At 48.6% G+C, this 23817-nt stretch overlaps 3 protein-coding genes across 13 annotated transcripts in view; 2 read left to right on the top strand and 1 right to left on the bottom strand.

Moving 5' to 3' along the window:
• POLB (DNA polymerase beta) overlaps positions 1–5918 on the top strand; it is a 31447-nt gene extending 25529 nt beyond the window's left edge. For 3 of the 5 annotated variants that reach the window (XM_087762930.1, XM_087762933.1, XM_087762929.1), the window contains 2 exons: positions 357–463; positions 2771–5918. In XM_087762930.1, coding sequence (XP_087619056.1) covers positions 357–451 — 95 coding nt within the window. In that variant the 3' untranslated portion in view covers positions 452–463; positions 2771–5918. The other 2 variants (XM_087762931.1, XM_087762932.1) reach the window with 2 other exon arrangements.
• Positions 5919–6839: 921 nt separating this feature from the next.
• On the top strand, positions 6840–21405 carry VDAC3 (voltage dependent anion channel 3). Of its 5 annotated transcripts, none has more exons than XM_087762937.1 (10): positions 6840–6921; positions 10398–10469; positions 11617–11666; positions 15538–15690; positions 16857–16909; positions 18272–18499; positions 19383–19533; positions 19689–19795; positions 20618–20675; positions 20922–21012. In XM_087762937.1, exons 1-9 carry the CDS (start codon positions 6873–6875, stop codon positions 20625–20627), a joined length of 873 nt encoding a protein of 290 aa, XP_087619063.1. In that variant the 5' UTR covers positions 6840–6872; the 3' UTR covers positions 20628–20675; positions 20922–21012. The 5 variants fall into 5 exon arrangements, with proteins under 5 accessions (XP_087619063.1, XP_087619060.1, XP_087619061.1 ...); XM_087762935.1 differs by lacking the exon at positions 19689–19795 and adding an exon at positions 9094–9205 and having other exon boundaries at positions 6863–6921; positions 20922–21405; XM_087762934.1 differs by lacking the exon at positions 19689–19795 and having other exon boundaries at positions 20922–21405.
• A 135-nt stretch (positions 21406–21540) lies between these two features.
• The window catches only part of IKBKB (inhibitor of nuclear factor kappa B kinase subunit beta), a 30293-nt gene continuing 28016 nt past the window's right edge, over positions 21541–23817 (bottom strand). For all 3 annotated transcript variants that reach the window (XM_009468847.2, XM_087762922.1, XM_087762921.1), the window contains 3 exons: positions 23552–23679; positions 22749–22839; positions 21541–22190 (listed from right to left, as the gene is read on the bottom strand). In XM_009468847.2, the coding sequence (XP_009467122.1) occupies positions 22122–22190; positions 22749–22839; positions 23552–23679 (288 nt within the window). In that variant the 3' untranslated portion in view covers positions 21541–22121. The remainder of the gene's footprint in view (positions 22191–22748; positions 22840–23551; positions 23680–23817) is intronic.

The following is a 23817-nucleotide window of genomic DNA, read 5'->3' as shown; positions in this document are numbered from 1 at the left end:
TACGTGGTTTCCCACTCTTAACAAGATATGTCATGTCCTTCAGTTGTTTTGTTTTGGAGGGGGGCTGCCTATATATATTTATATATATGTATATATATACACACATGAATATAAATATATTTAACTGCATAACTACATGGCCCCAGAGTTAATTCATTACCTTATTTCCTTTGGCACTAATGAGACCTGCACCTAAACACTGTATGAAAAGGTCTGTGGGGGGTGTTTTGTTTTAAGTCTGTTTTACTTAGAGCAGCTTTGTCTTAATCTTGCAATGCATGTGGCATTTTGGGATCGTACAGACCTTCCACCTTTCAAATAGCAACTTGAAGTAATTTGAAGTAATTTGCTTGCAGGAGTTGCTGGGGAGGCCCTACCAGTAGAATGTGAAAAAGACATCTTTGACTATATCCAGTGGAAATATCGAGAGCCAAAGGATCGGAGTGAATAACTGCTTGTCTAGGTTTGTAACCTGGAGAGATGTTTTCACGGCTTCTTATGAACATACAAAGTGCATATTCTTTCTTTGGCTGTTAATGCAAAAAGCGTACGTTACTGATGTTTAAAGCAAGTCCATGGCGCTAGCACAGAATGTGTAGTGAAGATTAAATCCTGTAAGATCTCATTTTGATCTCTGTCTCCCGCTCCCTCCCTCCCTCTCCCCGCCTCAAGCTGATTAAAATACTTACTGTGTTTAACTGAATGGGCTGGGATACTGGAAAAACCTGTGGGGAAGGTGGTGCGGCAGTCAGACCCCTTGGAGAATGCATGTTGTCCTTTGCTTTGGGATTTAGTAAAAAACTATCAGATGATAAATCACAGGTTTCTGTTTAACCCCTGAGGAGCAGAAAGTTCTGACGTGAAGGCAAAGTTTGCATCGTATTAAACTTCTTGCAGCTTGGTTTGAAGATGGTGGCTGTCAATCAAAATCAATGCTGGTTCTTTGGAGTCACGGGGAAGTCTGACAAAACAATATTAGCCTTTTATAAAAGGCTACGTGCTTCGATTTGATAACACCTGTCGTGATCAGGCTATTAGGTTTTTTTTTCTAATAATTTTAGTAGCCCTGAGGCCGTGATCGTTGTTAGAAAAGTCTGGATATTTCAAACCGAACAAGCCTTCTTAGCTTGTTTCTTGTAGTTCTGCAAAAGACGAGCAGAGTTCTGATGCTTCCATGTTTTAATGTCATATACGCAGACATACTCTGTGCAAACATCACTGTTTAATATCTAAAAACTGGGCAGTTCTTGGAGGAAATAACTTTTTTTTTGCTCTTTACTTTGTTGAGGTTGAAAGACTTGGAAGCAAAACCATTGCTTTTGTGTGGTTGTTGCAAATTGTCTCATTAAGTAATATGTATGATTTTTTCAATTATTTTTTTAATGGAGCTTGAGCAATTATGTCTGTAGAGCATCCTGGAATGCCCAAATGAACATTTTGCTAATACAAGCTAAGCTGCTGGCATAACTTGCTTGAGTATGTAATCTACAGCATCTGTGTGAGCAGCAGGCACTTTATAAATAACCACAGATGAGATTTGGCCATGGTAGTCAATTAGTACTGGCATTGCACAATTAAGAAAAATAGTTCTGAAGCTTCAGTATGAGACCAGTTTGTTTCACGTATATTGGGAGACCAGAAGAATTGTATTAGGAGAGCATTATTCTTACAGCACGTAAATTAAGTGTCATCATTATTATAGGATTATTCTTACAGCGCTTAGATCTCAGACTCTGTATGCTTATGTCTCTCTCTTCAAATGTATGTTTGAAGGGGAGAGTCCTAGAAGTCTATTTCCCACCCCCGCTGAGTAGATGAAAGTATAAAAAACTTTTAATATTGGTTACACAAAACAATGTATTATGACTCCCCGCTAGCCAGCAGACGGGTTGAGGCAGGCTTTTCAGAACATACAAATCAGGCCAAAAAAAGACTGCCCGAGTGCTTAGTTGCACAGCTAACTGCTCCAAGATTTTTTGCTTAAAAATATATCATTGGAACACCTAAGACTAGTGAGAAACACGAAAGGCAGAAATGTCTTAAATTCCAGTGCTGAAGTTGCACCTTGGCACATAGTTATAGAATGCAGTCATTATCGCTGGTGCTGTTGCAATACTACGCGTTTATGGGACTGTAGAAGAATGAATGTCGCACAGGCCAGACATGACTAACAATTTTCCGTAGGATTTCCAGTTCAAAATCGGACAAGGATGTTCTAGTCGAGCTCTGCAATACCTGGAGCAAATGGGAAAAGGAAAGGGGGTACATGTCTTCGGAAGACCCTTTCTGGTCTTGAAGTGGAATTTTTAAACCATTATTCCTGTCTCTGTTGGCTGCTGTCAAAAACCTCCAGTCATGGAGAACCTGAAATCTGCTGGGCCGGTTGCTTTCTTTGCAGCATTGTTAAACATCTCAGGTCCTTGTGTTACCAGGCGGAAATGTTTGAGGCATCTAGACTTTAAAATATTCTTTTGAGCTTTTAAAGAAACTAGTCTTCACTTAACTTGCTTGCCTAGGGAGAAGGGAAAGGAGTCTCGTAGCGCTGGGTTAGCCTACTGGACACACTATTGCTTACATGCAGGGTTATGGACTGAAATAAATGCAAGGTGTTCAGGTGCTTATGTGTTGCAGGCTGAGGCTTCCTGAGGTGCTGCTGTTAGCTCGTGGAAGCGGAGACCTGAGCTTGAGGCACAGCGCACAGAGAACTCCAGATTAAAATGCACATCCCTCTGTACGACTGCGTTCCTAATTTCTCTCAGTCTTTTGGCAGGCGCTCAGGTGCGATCGTTGTGCTGCTCTGCTGACCGCTGTTTGACAAGACGAACTGAAGCCACGGTCACAGTGCTGAAAAAATTCTGGATGTTGAGCAACGTCACTGAGAACTAACTGGCTCGCAGATTCTGGTCTGGAAATGATACGCGCAGCAAAGCCCAGCAGCACAGCCTGAGGTGCAAAGGCAGCTTTCTCCCTCTTGCCCTGTGATAAGCAGCATGTGACCTGCCCTCCTGGCCTTTCTTTAGCCGCTCTGTCTTGTCCACAGATTCCTCCTAGCTGCTTTCCCTGTGCCAAATCAACGTTCAGCATGCCCTGACTGTGGATTAGTGCCCTTCTTCCCCAGCCTCATTCTGCCTTTCTCCTTTTATTCAGCCCCAAATGTCCTACTGAAATGATTTAAGAGATCCAGAGCAAATCCTAAGGTTTCCATGTTTTCCCGTGTAAGGAACACAGAATGTTACACCGTCACGCATGCTGAAGTGTGGTTTCTTTTAGACGAGAGCCCTCCCTTGCCAGTTCTGAGCAAATTTGTATCTCCTTTGTGGATGTTTCTCTTCTCCAGAAACTAATCCTTGTTTACTGGCTAAGCGTCTGTTACAGGTTTGGCGAGGGATGCAGAGATTTCGTAAATGTGTGGAAATTCTTGAGGTACATAAAAGGATTATTTGCTGCCGCCTCTGCACTGGCTCTGCTGCCGAGTTTGCTGTTTTAAATAGTGGTGTGCTTCTCTCTTACTACATAATGTATCTGCTAATGCCTTCCCTGTAGAGTTTGTCCAGCTGAAGCTGGCTGCAGGAACTGCTGTTGTGGCTCTTACAACCACAAGGATGCGTGCCTGTGTAGAGCTTGTTCTTACACCATTGCCTCTGTCTCTGTTCTCCCTGTCTCTGATTAGATAGAGAGCAGTTGCATGTTCTGGAGAATTCCTTGGAAGTCCTCCAGAACAGTTTTTCTACGTATCCGTTTCTCCAGTTGGGTAAGCAGGTGCGTGAGTGCTTGCTGTTCTTATTTTATGCGCTTAGCTCTTAGCGTAATGGGCTTTGAGTGGTACAGCAATGCAGACGACCGTTCGCAATTGTTGGGCGCTCCCGAGAGCTTTGTGTTGCCCCAAGACAGCGACAGCAGAAAGCGTTCCATTTCTTTCCCTTCATCCGAGAACATCGCTATGCACATTCACTGGATTACTGTGACAAGAATTGTGCGGCTATCCCATTCCTCATAACCGAATCTAAAACAAAAGCGTGTTGTCGTTGCACGTGACGCAATGTGGAGGTTATGTTTGTAGACATGGGCTTTTGCCAGGCTGGACCTTGCGTTTATTCCCAAAGTGAAGGAGCCGCCAACGCAGCACAGCACCGTGGGTGTACCTCTGGTGCTGAGAGCAAACAGCCACGTCTTTCAGATACGCTGTGAGAGGAAGAGCAGTGGCACCGACTTTCCCCAGAGAGCAGAGAGGGGGGATGAGAATGCTAACGAGCCCGGGCAGTCGCTGAGTAGTGTTGATCCTTCGCCCTGTGGTGCGTTTGTCCTGGTACCTGGAGAGGAAAATCAGCCTGTCTTTCTTTTTCTCCTGATAAACATGCAGAGATTTATACCCGCATATTTAAAGACAGAAAGATCCATTGTTGATGAAGGTCACAGATCCTTTTTTTTTTTCTGTAAATGTTACTTTTTTCTTTTTTTTGACATCAAGCCTTGATCCAAAAATGTCGAGTGATGAAGAATAAGCAAAGTCTCTGGTTTTTAGCAGTTTTTAAAAAAAAAAAAACAAACAAACAAACCACCACAACAAAACCCAACAACAACAAAAAGCCACACACACAAAACCCAACCAAAAAACCCAATTTAAATAATATATAAGATTTTCTAATGTAGGCTTTTAACAGACAACCGTTCAATCTAGCAGCAACAGTCCTGCTTCTGAACCTCTTCTCTTGGTTAACCAGCCTTCTCCTGGTTAAGAGACTGAAATTTTGAACTGATGTAGGCGTTTGCCTGCTCAGAACGGCGTACTGGTCTGCTAGATCTTTCTTCTGGTCTCCTTCTAGTTCTTTGTACCTCATGTATGTGCAGACAGCAGAATGAGAGAGCGGGCTGCGTCCTGAAGCGCTCCTGCAGAATACCATTGTCAGCGACTCTTATCTCCTTAGCTCTGCGCTAAGCGTCCTGGTGCGGTGCTGTTTCTGTGTCCTTGCTTCTAACCCCTTTCGCCACGGCCACGTGCTAACGTGAGCGTTCTCCTGTTGCGTGTGACCTGCGTCCTTTGTTCCCGGGCGTGTTGCGCTACTGTCGGTTCTGTGTTCTGTTCAACTTGCCGTTACCCCGAAGACTGGTCTGATTAACTGGTGCGTTCCTACCGCTCCCATCGGGTCAGTCTGCCCTTTTTTTATATGCAAACCTGTCAGCTCTGCTTTTATAGCTCCTCTTACATCACTGTGAAAGGTAATGGCTACTTTGGATGTTGAGAGGAGGGCCCGTCAAGGTGGCATTACCAGTTGTATTCGGGACAGGGATTCTGTTGGTTAACTAAAAACTTACCTGAACTTAGTTGTGATGTATCGCAGAGCAGCAGCGTGGAATGCATTGCTGCTGCTGTACGTGAACGCCTCGTAGGAGCACAGGGCGAACGCATTACAGAACTGCGAGCTTGAAAAGGCAAGGCTATTTTATACGTAGTCCGATTGACTTGCTAATTACCCAACGCTTCCCTTGATTTGTTAAGGCTCAGGTCCCCTGTCTGCCTTTGGGGGGGCAGAGGGGAGCTGCCAGCCTGCTTAACCTGACTGGAATCACAAAGACGGATGGGATACTGTTTCTTATTTTTATCTGACTTCAGCCTGCAGAACAGCTACATTTTTACTTGTTCTTATATAATTAGTGTTGATCGGTCTTAATAGTGGAGATTACAGACTGATACTCTTGCTTATCCCTTTATTTTCTTCTGTTTTTCCTGTTGTGAATTTAATGATTCTCTGGGGCTGTTCCCCAGCCCTAATGCATGCAGCGGTGTGTAAGGTGACTAGAAGTGAACTCGGTGCTACGTGAAGTCTTCTGATGCCTTGTAGTAGAAGTAGATACAGCTGATGTATTCAGTGTTTTCTTCAATAATCAGTGGCAATAAATGAAGTGAGAATTCCATTGTGGATGTGTAATCCTGTTTGATTCTTTTTTTTTAGCTGTAATTTTAAGAGCATCAACAAGCAGCAACGCGAGCTTACCGTGTTCACAAGTGTTCCCCGGGCAGCGCACAGCGTTACGCTGCTGCGTCCTCCGTTGTCCTCGGCAGGTAGCCCAGAGGGCTGCTTTGGCTTGCGACTTGAGGCAGAGGTTGCTGGCCTTGCGGTCTCTCTTCCTAACGCTAAATTCTTCTAGGTGGAAGAAAAATGGGTTGTTCGGTGTTTGTTTTTCCTGAACTATATAAATAGACACTGTGTCTTTTTTTCTGTCTCTTCCTCCCCCCTGCCGCTGTTCGCTGGCCCTTTTTCTGGCTGCGTTGGGCTACCTACAGTTCGTTCCCTCTTCCTCCTGCAGAACCGGACTGCGCCGTGCCTGGTCGTGAGGGGAGGCAATAGCTGCAGCCCTGAGCTCGCCGCAGGGAACCCGGGGCCTCTGTGCATCCGCGACCTCACGCGTGGGCAGCCCGGCGGGGGGCTCTGGCAGCGGCAGGGGCTGCTGCTCTAATCCAGCTGCAGGGTCGTGCGCCCGCACTGGCTCTGCCCGTCTCCTTCCTCGGCCGAGCAGTGCCCAGCAGGGACGGCGATGGGCGCGGAGGGTGGCGGGGAGGAGCTGCAGCAGCCGCTGCGCCCTGGGACCGGCTGGGCGAAGGAAGCGGCCCTGCCGCTCCCGGGACCGCCGACGCCAGCGTGTCGTGTCCCGTGTCCCCCCCCCCAGCGTCGGTTGCGGGTTTCCGCCTCGCCGCCGTTTCTCGCAGCGGCCGGGGCCCGGCGCTGAGGCGCCTCCCCGCCGGCGGGGCCGACCCCCGCCGCGCTCCCGCCGCCCCGCCCCCGCCGCGGCGCGCAGGGCGGGGCCCGCCAGCCCCCACCGGAGGGCGGGGCCCAGCGGCGGCCGTCCCGCCCTGCGCAGGCGCGGGGCCGCGCATGCGGGCTGGGGGCGCCGGGAGCGGCAGCGGGGGCGGCGCGGCGGCAGGTAGCGGCGGGGGCCGGGGCGCGGCGGGGGCCGGGGCGCGGCGGGGCGGGCGGCTGGGCCCCGGCGGGGCCCGCGGCGGTGGCCGGGCGGAGCTCGGGGCCGTCCCCCGGCCCCCCGCGGGGCCGAGGCGGGCGTCCCCCGGGTCACCTTGGCGCGGCGGGGCTGGGCCGGAGCCCCGACGGGCTGCGGGGCGTCGGCGGTGCCCGGCGCTTCCCCGGGCCCGGCGATGGCCTCGGGGCGCGGGCCGGCTCTCGCTCGGCGGGCGGGCGCCCCCCCGGCGCCCCGCTTTCTCGGCCGGGAAGCGCGAACCCTGGGCTGGGCGGCGGCCGCGCCTCCCCGCCGTGTCGCCGCCGAGGGGCCCGGGGCGGCCGGGCGGGCCCCGCTCCGTTACCCGTTGCGTAACGGACCCGGAGGAGGCCGCGCCGCGCCGCTCCTCAGCGCCCCGCTCCGGGCCCCGCCGCTCCCGGCCCTCGGCCGCAGGGCGCCCGGCGGCTGTGCCGCGGCGGTGCCGCCGTTCCCGTCGGTAAAAATGAAACTGGTGTCTCGAAGCGCGGTCCTGCTCCTTTGACCTTCTTCTGCGCGGTTAGTTCGGGGGTTTTTGCAGTTATTCCGTAGACCGACGGAACAGTCCTACCTTCGCGTCTTCGCTGACGTTTCCAGTTCGGGTTACCTCTTTGCAGCGCGCGCCCAGGCGCTGGCTGACTGCGCGCTGTGTCTGAAGAGGGCAACGTGAAGCATCGGTTGCCCCCGGCCTTTTATTCCTTGATGTATTTTTGTGGTCGTTGTGCTGCTTTTATTGCTGTGGGAGGGAACGTCAAAGCACGAGATTAAGGAGGCTTCGTTTAAAAACGGGGTGCTTAGAATGAGTGCTGTGGCTTAGTCCCAGATCCCTGCCTTTAACGTTTCTCTTCCCGCTTTACTTTGTGTTCTGTCAGCCGTTGTCATCGCATCTGGTTGATGGAGACCGGTTCCAATTTCGCGTTACTGGTTGTGGAACTGTGAGCTCGCCTCCTCTGAACAGCTCTGGCTTGCAAGCGGAGCTGCTTGTTTTTAGCAGAGAATTTACCTTGGGCTTTTTTTTAAGAACGCTGTTTAAATACTCGCATAATATTTAACATAAGCATTAAAACACATAGAATACAGACGATACAGCTGTATCGTGTAAAGAGAGGAGAGCTGTTAGGAGAGGGAAGAGGCCGACAGTGTTCAGGATGTCTCAGTAGCCTTAAGACAATGAAAGCAGAGCAGGGCGTCAGCCGAAAGGTGAGATTTAGGGTGAGAAGGTGCCGACGGGAGGGTAAGGCCCTCCTTTACTCGAAGGCCGGTGGGAAGAGCTGAGAGAGCCGGCAGCGCCTGGAGCTCAGGGTGCGGCACGCTCTCGGGAACGGGCGGAGGGTTGGTAACTAAGCTCTTGCTTTCGTTTGATGTGACATCTCCACGTCGTTTGAAAGTTAGAGCAGACCGATGTCTTCTAACCTCTAACCAGGTCAGTCCCAGCTCCCAGAACGCGCTGTGGCTCACCGCGGATCGTCGTCAACCTTCTCGTTGAAAAGAGGTTATGTGGTTTGGAGGCCAGCTACAGATCCCGATGATTATGGCGCGTTCCTGGCACGTTTTCAACAGCTGGACAGTTCCCCGAAAGCCGGCTGTGACTAAAGAGCGTTTTTGAAACGAATCTGCTTGTGTGTTGTATGAATTCTTATGCAGGGAGTTAGCTTTCATGTTGGTTTTTGCTGGGAAAAAACGTTTGAGGTTCGAGAGCCCGTTAGGCAGTTACTGCGTACGTAGAGCATCGCCAGGTTAAAATGCCCAAGCATCAGCCTTGCTCCAAAAACTTGAGTTACCAAGCGTTTGAAATCAGCAGGATGAACTATCCTGACAAACCTATTAAAAAAACCAAACCAAAACAACAAAAAAACCCCAAACCCCAACCCAACCAACCAAAAAAAAAACCCCAAACCCCAAATTTAACTTATGAGTTGAAACTTCTGAATTGAGAGATTTGTGTGAAAAGCCAATGTTTTAAAATGAAGATATACTCTGCTCCGTAGCTGCGTTGCTGAAACTATTGTAATTACAATTTAAACTACGCTGTCATAAAAGTACACGTTCTGTTTCTCTTTTGTCAGTTTAATGATTCACTGATTGTAATTTTTCCCTCCGTGTTGACAGGTACAAAGGCCTTTTTACGTAGTAATTTTGCGAAGTACCTGCTTTATGCGCTAATCTTCAGATAAGGAACCTGCAGTCATGGCCAGCTATTTTAGATCCTCTAAACCCACAGGTATATATTTGTAGAATTATAGAACATCTCGAGTTGGAAGGGACCCGTAAGGCTCATCGAGTCCGTGTATGGGTAGATGAAAAGCGCAGGTTAGCTATGAAGTCACTGGACGTAGAGCGTTTGCCTGCTACGGGAGGTAAATTGCCCCAGCGCTTCATTTTGGGAAAGGGCTAGCTGTCTGAAAAAACTGCTTAATGCCGATACCGCCGCCTGTGTGACAGAGGGACGGTAAGCAAGAGCACGCGGTAAGCAACTGAAATGGTGGAGGAGAAGCGATGGCTTCAGGGATTTTACACGTCTTGCTCGCATTGTTACTTTTTGGATTGGCCTTTCAGTATGGTGGAAGTAACAAATGGGGGATCGGGGATTCCTGGCGCCGGGTGTTGCAGAGAAGAATATCAACAAGTGCATTAGCTGTGGGAAGGGTTAAGTGGCAAAGAGTTGCCCTTAAAATCAAACAAAAGCATCAGCTTTGGTAGTTTTTCTTTTCTGGAGTAGGTGTGCCTTTGCATTCATGCAAACTTATTCTAGAAGGAGAAGACTAGTTTTCCACTGGGGAAGAGTTTGCCTACTTCTTTTAATGTGGATTTTCTGATGCAAAATCCCTAAATTGTGGTAACTAACATTAAATATGTCACGTAAGCTGTAATATCACGTGCCCGTCCTTTTAGGTTTGGTCCTCCAAAACAGTTGTAAGTTACCTGTGTTAGAAAAAGCAGATTTTGCTGCTGTGTATACACAGGGCAGAAATCCTCCCTGGCGGCTGCTGGGCAGCACACAGAGAGCTCTTCTTGTATTTTAGAAGTCTCTGGAGAAGCTTTCTAAGAAGTCGCGGGTGCGCGTGGCAGTCAGGTATCTTGTCCCTTGGGGGCGTTCAGTGATACGGCTCCCGTCAGCTCTTTCTGCAGGGTGAGAGCGCGAGGCCTACGCACGCGGCTGAACGTCCTGTCCTGGGGTTTAGTGTTCCCAAATAGCGGACTGGCTTTCGTCGCTTCTTTGAATTGAAGTTTGTTTCTGCCAAAGCAGCGATGGCACCAGGATGACTTCTATGAACGTTCTTCAAAGGTCTTGCGGCTCCGTATCAGTGAAGCCTGCAGCGTGTACTAGCCGTAGACATTTATAAACGCTTTGGATGTAGTTTAGATTTTATGCTGTTAAACCTAAGATTGTTACAGCTTCCGATATGTTTCAGATCCAATGGCTGTCCCACCATCATACAGCGACTTGGGAAAGTCTGCCAGGGATGTGTTCAACAAGGGATACGGTAAGTGACGAGAACGTGGTTTGATAACCTGTTGTGTTTTTACTCAGGCGTCTTGAAAGTGACAATGAAAACATGGGTGCCCCAGCGATCCCCTGAACACCTTGTGGTAGGAATTCAGCGGAGGCCCGGAGCGTCCAGCCCCTTCCGAGTTTGAACTTTAGACATGATATCATGAAAGTGCTGCAGTAGGCAAAGAGTTAGAGGGGGAAGTTATGAGTTTGACCTTGAGATGCACTCCAGAACCATCTCTGAAGAGTGCTGCTGTTTTTACCTTCCAGTTTTTGTATTTAGAGGCATTAAGTCAGTCAAACTCGGGTAGATTGGCATAGGAGACCATATGTGGCAGCAGACAGGTTCCTGAGGCAGAATGATCTTTATGGTAATGAGAATAGCCTATTGTCATGGCTGTAGGGAAATAATTTCACAATATTTGCGTTCCTCTTTTAAAGAATTCAAATTTAGAAATTCTGATATTAGTCCCTTTTCTGCGAGCAGTACTAAAAGCGTTGACGTTTTTTATCTGGCTTTGTGCGTGTGTAACAAAGATTGCATTTGTATCCCGAATCCATGTGCCACAGAGCCTTGGAAAGCACCCTGGCCTGGCCTCTGCGCCCGGCGGTTCAGGCTTTGCTAAAGTCACCTCAGGTTCCCTGCTTTAGTGGCAGCTGTTCCGGGCTTTTCTGCTCTGTGGAAGGGCCGGGCGTTTCCCTGGATTCATAGCAGGTTAGAAAGAAAAGGAAGAACGCAGCAGTATCTCTGTACACAGCACTAGTTGAAGTAAGTTGAAACATATTTTTCTTGGAGAAGGGGAAAAGAAAAATTCCTGCCCTGCAGTCAGAAATATGAAAGTAAAATGAGTAAATCGGAAGAAATGGTAGCTGTATTGGTTGGTCCCAGACTGCAGGTAGCTACGGAAGGTGGAGATACTTGATGACGGGTGACTGTTAGGACTATAAATTATGAGGGCACCCGCTTTGAATTGTCAAAATTCCTTCAGTCATTCCTCAGTACGGTCAACAACTGTTGAAATATGAAAACAGGCTGTTTCGGGTCAGTGTGTCCTACCTGCCGCACTTGGGGTGGGTTGGCAATAAGCCTTGCCTGTATATTGCGGCGATACACACGCTGTGTGCTCGTTTCTTTTCAGGGTTTGGAATGGTCAAGTTAGAGCTGAAGACCAAGTCTTCCAGTGGGGTGGTAAGTACCGGGGGCTTTCAACATCACCGGTAGTGCAGCGGGAGGACAAATTCCTGAACTGGTTGGTGGTAATCGCTTGCTAGCAGGTGTCGCTTCTCTTTCAGTTCTCATTTTAAAACCCGTAGCTGACGGAGGTATTTCTGTAACGCTGCGTGGGGCTGGCGTAGCGGTGCTGCTTTTCCCCCGGCGGGCAAGGATTTTCACACCTTTTGTTGTGGACGCGGGGCTTTCCTCCCGGTTCCCGTTGCCACATCCCAAACAGAAGAGTTTCTTTGCCCTAAATAGCTCTCATTTCTGCTTACGAATGCAACTGAGTTTTTCTGCTGTTGTTGGTTTTTATAGGATTTTGAGTCCAGACTGACTTGTTATCCAAAAGACCAAGGGGCAAATAAGAACACGGTTTAACTTCATTTTCACCCATCTCCTCCGTGCTTCCAATGCAAGACTTGACTAAAACTCAGTGGTCCTCCTGCAGTACCCTTTATGTAGAATTTGAGAACATTTTATAGACGTTAATTAAGCTTTAGCACTTCAGGTAACTAGAAAATACCATGATCCCCACTTTAATGATGGAGAAGTGGAGCTTCCGCATGATTTCACAGGAGGGCTGGCAAAACCAGGGAGAGATTCGTAATTCTGGCCTCGAAGCAGAGGCACGTACTGTTTACTAGAGAAGCTTGTTCTTCCACTGAGCCTCAGTTCTGTGCGTGCTACCACTTGACGCTGTTCTGGTTGATAAACGGTGCTGCTTTTCAGCCTGCTTCGTAACCGACCCTGCCTCCTCCTCTCGTGTTCTTCTCACGCAAGTGGTGTAAGTCCTTCCCTTTGGATTACTGCATTTGGTCTCAGTCGAGCTGTTGATGGGTCGCTTGCATTGTGCGCCAGGAACGCGTAGGCACGAGGAACTATGGGGTCTCAGTACTGCGACTGCTACCAGTTACTGACATCCCATGACGTGCGTAGTTTTCCTGGCTGGAAGCTTTGATTCTCAGATAATATGCTAATGGTTAATTACGCTGTCTTCTGAATGCGATGGGACACAAACAACCGTACGAAGTTCTAAAACGGGCTTTTCCTTTTCCATGCAACTTTCGTGTTGGATGTGTATCCAGCTGGTAAGAACAGTGACTGTTTCGGCATGTTGGCTCGTTATTGCTGTGTCTGGCGAGGCTTGCTGTGGTGCATACTGTCCTTCGTAAACTGTTCTGTTGGTTTTAGTCATGTTATCGTCCATGTCATGACGTTTGACTGTGTCCGTAGCTCTTAATCTGCTGTGTGATCCATGTACGTACAGCCATTTGCAATCTTTGTCCAACAATCCACAATAAGAACACTAAAAACAGCAGGAGGGGAAACAAGATGGATGCGGTATTGATGTAGTTGTCTGTTGCTTCAGGTTTTGTGCTTGTGAAGTGTTTCTAATGGGCATTCTGCTGCAACGAAATGGGGCTTGGGGATGGAGACGAGGTGAGGAACGAAGCGTGAGGTCTAACTCATCCTTGGGTACTAATAGTACCTCTGATCGTTGCGATGCAGAAATGTTTTGGGTGGTTTTCCTACGGACTGAGAAAACAACGGGGGCAGTGGCTGTCGGTCGGAATTGTTTCAAGGACTGCAAGTGGCTCGGCCTAGGAAGCGCGTGGCGGTCCCGTAGCGGCCAGCCACTGTAAACTGGGAGGTCAGCGAGAAGCTGAGCTGACTGCTGATGCAGACCGGGGTGCGACTTGGAGCCGGAATGAGTTTGATTTTCAGCTACCAAAAATTCAAGAAGCGCTCCTACACAAGGTGGTTTGATGAGAGGGCTCTAGTTCAGACAGTTAAAGCTTGGTGGCAGCGGATGCTGACCGTGTGCCTTCTGCCTCCAGAAGCAGATCTGGTTCTGACACCCGGCAGAATCCTTTGCCTTTTGATCATACGACAGCGCAGGGTTTTTTTCCCTTGGCTGTGAGAAAACCATTTTACAATCTTTCCTCTGCTTGGCCCGAGAAACAAACCAAGCCCTTTCAGTCAGTTACCTGCCCTGAGGTCAGAAGGAAGTTACTTCTGAATTCTGATGCAGGTTTGAGATGTCTTTGCACTGAATTTGTGGAAGCGACGTTAGGGCAGCGTGGAGCAATTAAGGGACAGTCCAACGCGTCCTGACTTGCGTGACGTGTTTTTGTTAGCTGGCTGGATGTGTTACACGGCTGCTGTGCCGTTGTAGTACCGCGTTAGCTCGAGGGAGTGTCTTCCCCCCCCGGTGTGTAAGGAACGTTACCTGGCTGTGCTTCCCTGGCACTTCAGAACCATTTAAAGACAGTCTTTGTACACTCAGCAAAGTCCAGAATTGTGAAAGTAACGTACGCAGCACCCAGGAATACCGTCCTGGAATGAGACGGATCTGGAAAGTCAGGATTCCAGAGCTTGGATGTGTTGGCAATGGACGCTGCCATCTCTTAAGCACTGTATCTTTCAATATTTAAACTTCAAAAGAGGCATAACTTGGAAGTGTAATGGCAGATTAATTATCTTCAAGGAAAATATTTGAGAGATGAGGACAACTGACATGCGATCGGTTCTCAGATGCTTCTTAAAACCCAGCTCGTACACCTTGAGCTTACTGCCGCGCAAACATGCCTACTCGTTGCTTTGTGCTCTGTGCACGGAACACCCCGGAGGCTGCCTCTGAGTTACGCCAGGAGGAGAGGTGTTCGTTGAGACGTCAAGGCCCTGAGGTGTGGGGGACCGGCCCAGCAGCACAGATACATAGTACACACAGTTCAAAGTTGTTGGTTCAGTTACAGCGGTCAGCGAAGGAGCAGCCTGACGGAGAGGTGTCGAGGTGCCGCTGGGGTCAGGGTGTTTTCTGGTAGCGTGAAGGAGAAAAGGTCTACAACGTTAAGGTGCCGTACAGAGGGGTGACCTAGCTTCTGAAGCGCAGTTGCTGGCTGAGGCAATGCCAGAGACGTTAGGTCGAGGGAGAAGGTACTGAAGTCATCAGCACGGTACACGAAGAGTCTGCGTGACAACAGTAGGAAGGGTGGGGGGAACAACAACGTGAGGGTGCAGTCGTTGGTGTGAAAAGCCTCAGTGACCATTCTCCAGAAGACGTTTTCACTGCTGAAAGGTGGAAAAAGAAAAAAAGGAAGAAACACACGAGGTGTTCGAAGAAATGAGAGAAAAATCAGTCTGTCTTTTTTTTTTTGCTGTTCATCTAGCAGCGTAAGTTGGATGTAGGATTGCTTTTCTTAAGGGAGAGTGGATTTCCAGCAGGACTGTAACGGGTGCTGTTTCATGCACAACTGGGACAGTACTGGTAAGATGGTAAGGGGAATTAGAGGAGGATTGTGAGGGAAAATCCAAGGATACAAGGAGCTTTGTATCCCAAGCGAGTATCTTTTTGTATCTGGCTATGGATGCATGCGAAGGCCCAGAGCAAGCTGTGGAATGCTGAAATAACAATTGCCACTTCGGAGCGGAAAAAAGATGGTGGAAAAAGGTTTTTTTGGTGGGGGGGAGGTTGGTGGATAAGTTAGGAAAAAAAGTGTGGTAAAAATTAGAGGGGGGGAGCAGGTAATCAAATCATGATGCAGGTGAAAAACGAGTGAAGATGCCAGGTCTTTGTGTACGCGTGCTTCTCCCAGCCTAAGCAAGTCCCAGGGGCTCAGCACGGCTCAATGAAAGAAATACCCAGAACGGAGGTGCCAAAAGGAGCAGCATTTTGTGATGCGAAAACAATTATTTTTGGTGGGGACAGGGAAGAGGAGGAGGATTTTGAGGGTTCTGTCGAAAGGCCTAAGGGTAGCAAGTGTGAGTGCTGGCTCTTGGCAAGTGGAAAAACGGAATGTAATTAAATATCAGAGTGCTGAAACTCCTGTTGTGCTCTCGGCAGGAATTCACCGCAACTGGTTCTTCCAACACAGACACAGGCAAGGCTTCGGGCAGTCTAGAGACCAAATATAAGATCAAAGACTATGGGCTTACGTTCACCCAGAAGTGGAACACAGACAACACGCTGGGAACAGAAGTTTCCGTGGAGGATCAGGTAAGAGGAGGCAGATACTCGGAAAGTGTTCCTGCAGTGGAACAGTAGTGAGAGCGAGTAGTGAACAGTGAGACAGTAGTGAGTTGAGCAGAAAGCCCTGAAGAGTGGAAGTTGCACAAAACTGCCCGGAGTAGTGAAAAGAAAGAAGTTATGTTTGCAGAACGCACAGACTGAGAGCGAGCATCGTGAATTTTGGGGGTGGGGGCTGCAAGCGTTCCCACAGCAGTGGGCTGCTCGTGCCGATCCAAAGGTACGGAGTTCCTGCCGTTACGGGCACGTGGAATTAGCTAGCTGGTTGAACGAATATGACGGCTATCCACCCCAAATAGGAGGGTTTGTTTAAAGATGCACTTTAGCTATGTAGAACTGTCACTGCTGCGGCCCTGCAGGGAAAAGAAAAGAGGGCTCTCGTAGTTTTAAATCCTCTAATGCATGAGGACTTAAGTTTGGCTGCCTTGAGATTGAATATGTTTTGTAAGGTTGAAGAGACAGATTGGTGTTTGCAGCGTAGCAGGGCTTATGCAAAGGGCTACGAGCATACAGCGCTCGCAGAACACGCAATTCTTTTCCCAAGTGATAGCGTTACGCTTTTCACTTAGTGCCTGAAGTGTAAGGGAACGGTGCCAGAAGTAGCAAAAGTCCCGTGGTGCCCTCTGCCGTGCACAGCCATCAATTTTTGTAGTTACGGTTTTGCACTTTTACCCGTGCTTTAAAATGCAAAACGCTGTCCGGCTGAAAACGAGGGTGGGAACGCCGAGGCAGGCACAGGGTTTGGCCTGCGGAGTCCTACCGTGTCTTGTAAGAATGCCTGTAGATTCTGAGAGAGCCTTGAGCTATGTTGGAACTACAGGGAATAAGCAAACATGCACGGAACCGTTTTCTTTCTTTAACAGTTTCTCAATTTTCTTGTCAACACGAGATTTGAAATCTTCCTGTAACAACGGATCTACGAAGCGTGCGCTGTTACAGGGCCGCGTTGTGGGGAGAAACAGTCCAGATTTTAATCCCTCATCACGCAGCATCTTCAGATTGCGTTGTAGAAGACGTGGGAGGCGTTACGGTCGTGGTTTGTCCTCTCTTTGGGAGGCAGCAGAGCTCTAGTAGTGGCATGTAACGGATGGTGGTTCAGCAGGGCTCTGAGCAGACACCTCTGGTTTTCTTTGCAGTTGGCTGAAGGACTGAAGGTGGCTCTTGACACTACATTTGTACCAAACACAGGGTAAGTACTTTCCGTTACCTTTATCTCAGGAGTGCTAGAATTTCCCGTAACTTTTCATTAGAAATGCTTATTCTGGTCATTGCGTGAAATTTCCTGTAGAATATTTTGAACGGCAATGGATAATACGGGGCTCAGGAGGACAAGATCTGCTAAAAATGATTCTTCAGCTTTTTGGCCGTTGGCAAATTTGTTGTTTTGCAGTAGGTATGATATTTTTGTAACTCTCCCCCTGAACAGCTAGGTCTCACGTGGACCACTTAACTTCTGCCGTCTTTGTCACGGTGCTGACAGTCCTACTGCTGTCACCTCCGTGCCTTAAGAACACAAAGAAAAGTTATTTTTTTTCTGTGCTGCTGTTGGGCAGATGTCTACGCACAGCTGAATGAGGAGGTGGGACCGCGTAGGTGTTGTGCTAGGCAGTGGGACAGCGCTGGTTTGTCTTTCTCAGTTATCAGGTATTTATTTTTGGTAGGCGGTAGAGCAAAGGGTGGGCGTTCATGGCTGGCTAATGCACAAAGCTCCAGACTGCTTTGTAAATAATTACGGGTATTTCTTCCTTGTTGGGCAGAGCCTACCGGAAAAATCAGAGTTTGAAATACTGCTTGGATGTAAGGAATTAGAAGCTAAGTCAAAAAGGAGACCCCAGGCCTGGGTGTGAGTGCAGGCGGCAGGGTGTTCTGCTGTGTCGTCAGCGGGGGAGAAAGGCGGCTGGGGAGAGCGTTGAGGAGGTGGTAACGTTTTGTCTCGGTTCTGTTAAGTTTGAGTTACTTGCAAAATGAGCACGAGGACGCGTTGGGGAGAGAGGAAGGGGCTTCTCCAGAGGGACAGAAAAAGGCAGCCTAAGTGGATGATGTCTGGCGGATGAGGAGATCCATTTTCGGTACGGGAGGCTGGTATCGGCAGTGCAGAAGGAAGGGAAGCAAGCGCTGCACGTGAAGGGACGGCGGAGAGGAGCGAGCAGACGGAAGTCGCTGAAGGACAGACGGCCAGCTGTCGGTGCGGGACGCCGTGGGTGCTCCTGAAGGAAACTGATGCCACTGTAACTCATTGCACTTGTGGAGAACAAAACGTGAAACCTGACGGGTTTTAGAGCATTAAGCAGGAATGGTTTTATCGTTCTCTCTTCTTGAGGATTTTAAGGAGTTTGAGATGGTGGAGGAAAAAGCAGCACCACATAAATATACTTAATAGCAGTGTTACCCCTATCCCGTGCCCTCTTCAGCAGCTGTTAATGTTAAGTTTTGAGTAGGCATTACAGTCCTTTAATTAACTGGCCTTAAGGGACATGCACGTGTGAACAAAACTACATGTCATACGCACTTGTATAGTACCAGGGATAAAACGGCGTGCTTCTCTCTGCAGGAAGAAGAGTGGAAAGTTGAAGACCTCCTACAAAAGAGAATACGTAAATCTCGGCTGCAACATAGACATCGATGTCTCTGGACCAACCGTCTATGGCTGGGCAGTGCTAGGCTACGAAGGCTGGCTGGCTGGCTACCAGATGGCTTTTGATACAGCCAAGTCTAAGCTTTCGCAAAATAACTTTGCCTTGGGCTATAAGGCGGGAGACTTTCAGCTGCACACTAACGTGTAAGTATTGCCTGAGCCTAGAAAAGCAGCACTGGAGGAGCCCAGCCAGGTGCATAGTGAGCATTACGGGAGTTAGGGGAAGGGTGGGTGGACGGAAGGGCATGCCGATTGGTTTCAAAATAATTTCTATTCGGTGGTTTCATCTTCAGTACAACTAAAGCAGGGGCAGCTTTCCAGCTCTGGGCTGTCTTGCTTCAGGATGACTTTGGGGTTTGTGTATGTAAGCTAGTGGCGTAAAGGCACTTCATAATGTTAATTTGGAATTACAATCTGTAAACTTTAACTTCTATTTTGGCGCTAGGTAAAAGAGCCTTCAATTAAGCTGCTGTACCTCCCCCCTCCCCCCCAGACAGAAAGCCTCTGGCTCCGAAACGCCCGAGGTGGCGGAGGGAGGTGTGCCTGCCTTTGCGCTCCAGTGTTCCCAGCTGTCACCGCAGTGCGGCTCCCGTTTTGGCATTCGGATGCTCCGAGAGTCTTTGAAGACGGTGTCCTTAAACAACTGCAATGCAGTAACACTGTCTTCAGTCCCACCATTCCCACTACCGACTTAAGCCTCCTCCTGGATTTGTCCCTTCGCGCGTTATTGCAGGCTTGCTTTCTTAAGACAAGCGAGCAAGTTTCCTGGGTTGTCTTCTGTTAGAACCTCAAACCACAGGTCTCGGCTGTTGGGAAGTCGCGTTCCATTCTGCAAGGGAAACTTAATTTTGGGTAAAAAAGCGCGAGCAGGAGCCTGCCAGCTCCAGCTAGGAAGCAGATGAGCTTGGGTCCAGGGAAGCACTGGAGCTCCTGGTTCATTTTAAGAGAGAATGATGCAGCGATGGTGGGGAAGGGTCAATCAAAGGAGTCACTGTTTACTAAACACCGCTTGCATCGTTACAAACAGGAACGACGGCACCGAGTTTGGCGGGTCTATTTATCAGAAGGTTAATAACAAGGTTGAGACGTCGGTCAATCTGGCCTGGACTGCTGGCAGTAACAACACACGTTTTGGCATTGCTGCTAAGTACCAGTTGGATGAGAAGACTTCCGTTGTGGTAAGAATTTTGTTACAGGAATGAGTATTTCAAGCTGCCTTAAACACCGAACATTTGTGGTATGAAGTAGTTGCCTTGAACAGTTACTGGGAAAGTACGGTAGACGGCAAACTGCGGCTTCTGTTGTGGCTCAAATTTAAGTTGGAACCTCACAGGTCGCATTTGTGAAACGATGGGGAAAAAAGACTCTAAAGCACTGCTCTGCCCATGGTGAAACCGTCGCTTGTGGGCTTGGAGCCCGAGCAAAATGTCTTTTCAGAAGGTAACGAGAGGATGCAGCGTCCTTTTAATTCTCTAATTCTTATCTAAAGTGTAATGTAAAACTGTACTATAGTAAAATGCTGGAAGTTCAGCTGAGCTTACAGCCTTCCCCTAACAGCCAGCTAACCCTCGAAAGTCAGCTGGGGTAAGTGGTGTTACTGACGCTTGCAAGTTCTTGCAGAAGCGTTAGGGCAAAAAAAATAAAAGGTTTAAAGAGAGAGAAAGAGGTTCAGGAGACAACAAAACGTGTCTGTGGGGACGTGACAGTGAATAAAAGCACCTGCAGGTCCCAACCCCGAGCACTGCAGCAGCAAGCATTTGTTACGCTTCAAAACCAGAATTAGTTCCAGGGCAAGTCAGTCAAAATGAAAGATGGGAAACACTGTTGTAAACAGCTCAAACCTTAGTGACGCAAAAATGGGTTTGCGTAGTCGTATGTTTATTGCTCATTAAAAAAATCACTACTAAGCAATTTGTGACCAGGGGCCTGTGAAGGAGACTTCATTGGCTACTAAGGGGCTGTAGTAACTAGCCCTTCAGGGCTATAGAGAGACAGGGCTGGGGCAGTGAGGGGCAGGGTGGCATTTCATGGTAGGCGTAATGGGTCACCGTTCGAGGGAAGGATTGGGACTATTACTTAAGCCCGTTACAGCTTAAGCTGGAAACTCCTGAGGAGAAAAGACTGGAATAGGCCTCTGCTAGAGGTTAGTCCACGAGTAGCTGAGGAGTTAATGCATAAGCCGCCTTCTCAGGGCCCTGGGCCCGTTCTGCCTGGGTATTTGTACACAGCGTGTGAGCGTCGTGATCTCTTTTTTTCCTGCAGGCTAAAGTGAACAATGCCAGCCTGATTGGAATCGGTTACACTCATGCCCTCCGACCAGGTACGTAGGTCCAGCTGGTAGCAGCAAATAGTATTAGTACTACACCGTGGGTTATTTTACTGTCATCTCTAGAACAGAACAGATAAACAAATCAGCTGGAAATCTTACATAGGCTCAGAGGTAAAGGACGCGTATGTACAGCCGTGCCTATAGCAGCCAAGACACGTTAGTCGGGCTCAAGTACGGGCGGGAGGGCGTTGTCCGGGGACAGTGGTGTACGAAGGGTCTCATGACTTGCTTTCCTAGGTGTAAAGCTGACCCTCTCGGGCTTGATTGATGGCAAGAACTTCAGTGCCGGAGGTCACAAAGTTGGGCTGGGATTTGAGCTGGAAGCTTAATGCAGCTTTAAGTAAAACAACAGGCGGTGCTCTGGGAGACGAAGGAAAAGTGTACCCAGTGTGTTTCGGCCTTAATCTTACTCTGAAATTTCAAGAAGTGTGAACTTTCTGCTCCTCCAAAGAATCCTTTTAACCCAACACTGAAGTCCAGAGAGTGCCAGCACATCAAAGGAAGATACTTGAAGGCATGCATGGAAGTTGTGATGTTTGTGCCACATTTCACTTCAGGTTCCCGTATTTTAAATCTCTTCCTAAACCCCGCCTCTCCCCGTTATTGTATTGCATCCTGCATGTCCTGTACTTCACAACCTTTTATAAAAGGTGGTCTCTGTGCTGTAGTGGAAACTTGGGTTTACGTCAGAAATAAATAAATTGGTCGCAGTTGGAACAGAGTGGTGGTGTGTCTTGTCTCCAAAGCCGGGCTCCACCCAGCTGGGCCTTTTTTTGGTGCGACTTTAAGCATGGCTAATAGATAATCTGCAAATGCTGTGTGTTAAACTGTGCGTGTACACTGAAGGCTTCCTCCTCTGTGGTCTCCGGGGTAACCTCCTTACACCTCTCATGTTTTAGAGACCCGCACAGTGAAAGCAGCTTTTTCATTACAATGTTATTGAGGGTATCAAAAAGAGCAAACCAAAAGTTTACATGTTTTAGATAATTTCGTTCCCATACAGGAAACAAGTATTAGGTAAGTACAACTGTTACACTTAAGGAAAACAGTGCAAATCAGCAAAGTTAAGGAATTAAGTTCACAGTTCCAGGTGTATCAGGAAGGTGGCATCTACCGGTGACTGCGCTTGCGTTGGCCGTTGTTCATTAGAAAGCCTAAAAGGCAAAACGCCACGTGATGCCTGAGGGAAGATGCATCAGGACAGAGACTAAGAACATCTGCTGTCTTAAGGCACGATTAAGAACTTTTTCCAAGCAGTTAGAACAGGCATTTCCTACTGTATCTTTGTGGGAAAAAGTGTCCGAGAGGTGGATACTAAAAGCTAGGCCAGGTGCAGGTGACAGGAGAAGGAGGCACTGGAACTTCCCTTCGGAGAGGCAGCAGCTTTCACAGTTGGCTTCCTGAAGCAGCACGTCTTCAGAGGCAACCGAAGCGATTTTACATCTGGGTTTGTTCTGGACCGTTTGTTTCTTCTACCTGAAGCTGCAGCCAGCTCCAATCTAGAGCCTAAAGAACACACAGTCAGAACTGCACAGGTCAGCGCTAGCTTACAGTTGAGATTTCTCCAGAATAAAGGGGAAGCAATTGAAAAGATTTTAAAATGTTACTGTGAACAAGCAGGTCAGTACATTTTTGTGACGAACCACGTGACTGCTGTAAAGGAAACCCTTACACTACTTATTTTCTCTAATATTTTACTTTCTTTTCAGTATTCTATTTCATTAAATAAGCATCCCTGCCCACCAATGTATTGCCACCACAAGACCATCCCAATGTGAAGAGTGCGATTGTGCAGTATTTTTGTACAACAGCCAAGCGCCTTCCCCGTCCTTTATTGTTCGGCCCAACTGGAGTCCCCAGCGCGCGGCTCCCGCTCTGGGCAGGCAGGGAACACGTCGGTCAGCGGCAGAAGTGGGAGCGGGTGCTCTGTCGCTCTCCCCTTGCCCGAGAGACTCGCACGCAGGTGGCTGTCAGCCACATTACTCATTGGTGGCAAAGTGACACAGGCAGAAGTTTGAAGCCATGAGCTTCCCCCGCCCATTTACAGAATATCAACTACGTTACCATGAAGCTCTGCTCCTGATCCTTCATCGTGTCGTGCATCACATTTTCTAGTTGGCTACAGAGTTTCTGCGATTCCAGCAGCAGCTCCTCACTGAAAGGGACAACGATTACCCAATTATTTTCCATGGCACTTGTGTTTAAAGAGCTGCTGCCTCTACCTTTAAGAAATATTTCTGGCAGAATATGAACCTTTACCAGTCAGCTCATAAGCCAGTAACTCATATTGCAACTGGGAAAGTCGCTGGCATCCCCAGCTTTACTGGGAGAGGGGAAAGGAAGCATGTTCCAAGTTGGAGCTGGGTTCCTGTTCTCTGGAGTCACTGTTGCTAGAGAAAAAGCTGCAGAGCAGCCTATAAACTACAGGATTAAGGAACACACGGATAAACAGACCGAGGTCTGTCAGTCCAGCAGGTGACCCAGTTCACGTAAGCACGCCAGAAGTACACGTGCTTGGTTCTAGCAGTCTCTCCTGCATGAGACAGCCCAGCTACCCCACCTTCCGTGAGAAAGCTCCAACAATTCCTGCTGGCAGTGGACTTCAAGTGAGCCCAACCATTCCAGAGAAAAGAAACCCTTTATTATGGAGGCGGGGGAAGCGAAGCTAACCATTATTCCCTGTTTTTCATAAGGAAGGTTCACAAGCCCCCAAAGTCCAGCTACGAGGTAGAGAAGACCGCTGCCGATGGACGCTGAACGCAAAGTGGGAAGTGCGAGAAAGCCTGCGTGTCGTTCTCTGACAAAGTGGGAGCCCCAGCCGCGTAGGGCTGGCAGCAGCAGCTACAGAGCTCCAGACTTGGCCTCACCTTTTCCTGACCGATTCTGACAAATTGTAAGTTCCAGAAGGGACCTGCAGCAGCAGCTGCCCAGGGCTGCCGAGGCGCAACGTGCTCATGCTCTCTGGACTGCCAGTAACAGGACCGCGTACTTTACTCTGAAGAAAACACAGAAGATCGAGATTGCGATTATTTCCGCTAACTTCCAGCAGCCAGGAGTAAGACAGCCTGGAACTGGGCTTTAATTCAAAATACCAGAGAAAAGAACCATAGGAGATACTAAAGTTACTATTAAT

This window comes from Nipponia nippon, unplaced genomic scaffold, assembly GCF_047370975.1.
Source record: "Nipponia nippon isolate SJK-2023a ecotype South Korea unplaced genomic scaffold, ASM4737097v1 scaffold_27, whole genome shotgun sequence".
Classification (NCBI taxonomy): domain Eukaryota; kingdom Metazoa; phylum Chordata; class Aves; order Pelecaniformes; family Threskiornithidae; genus Nipponia; species Nipponia nippon.
Note: the sequence above shows the minus strand (reverse complement) of the source record. Positions and strands in the feature narration are given on the sequence as shown.

Bases quoted from the DNA above. Each gene is read 5' to 3' on its own strand.
- VDAC3 (XM_087762934.1), top strand. From the start codon at position 6,873: ATGCGGGCTGGGGGCGCCGGGAGCGGCAGCGGGGGCGGCGCGGCGGCA. The intron at 10,470-11,616 runs GTAAGTGACGAG...GTTTCTTTTCAG, and splicing joins TGTGTTCAACAAGGGATACG to GGTTTGGAATGGTCAAGTTA. The intron at 15,691-16,856 runs GTAAGAGGAGGC...TTTTCTTTGCAG, and splicing joins AAGTTTCCGTGGAGGATCAG to TTGGCTGAAGGACTGAAGGT.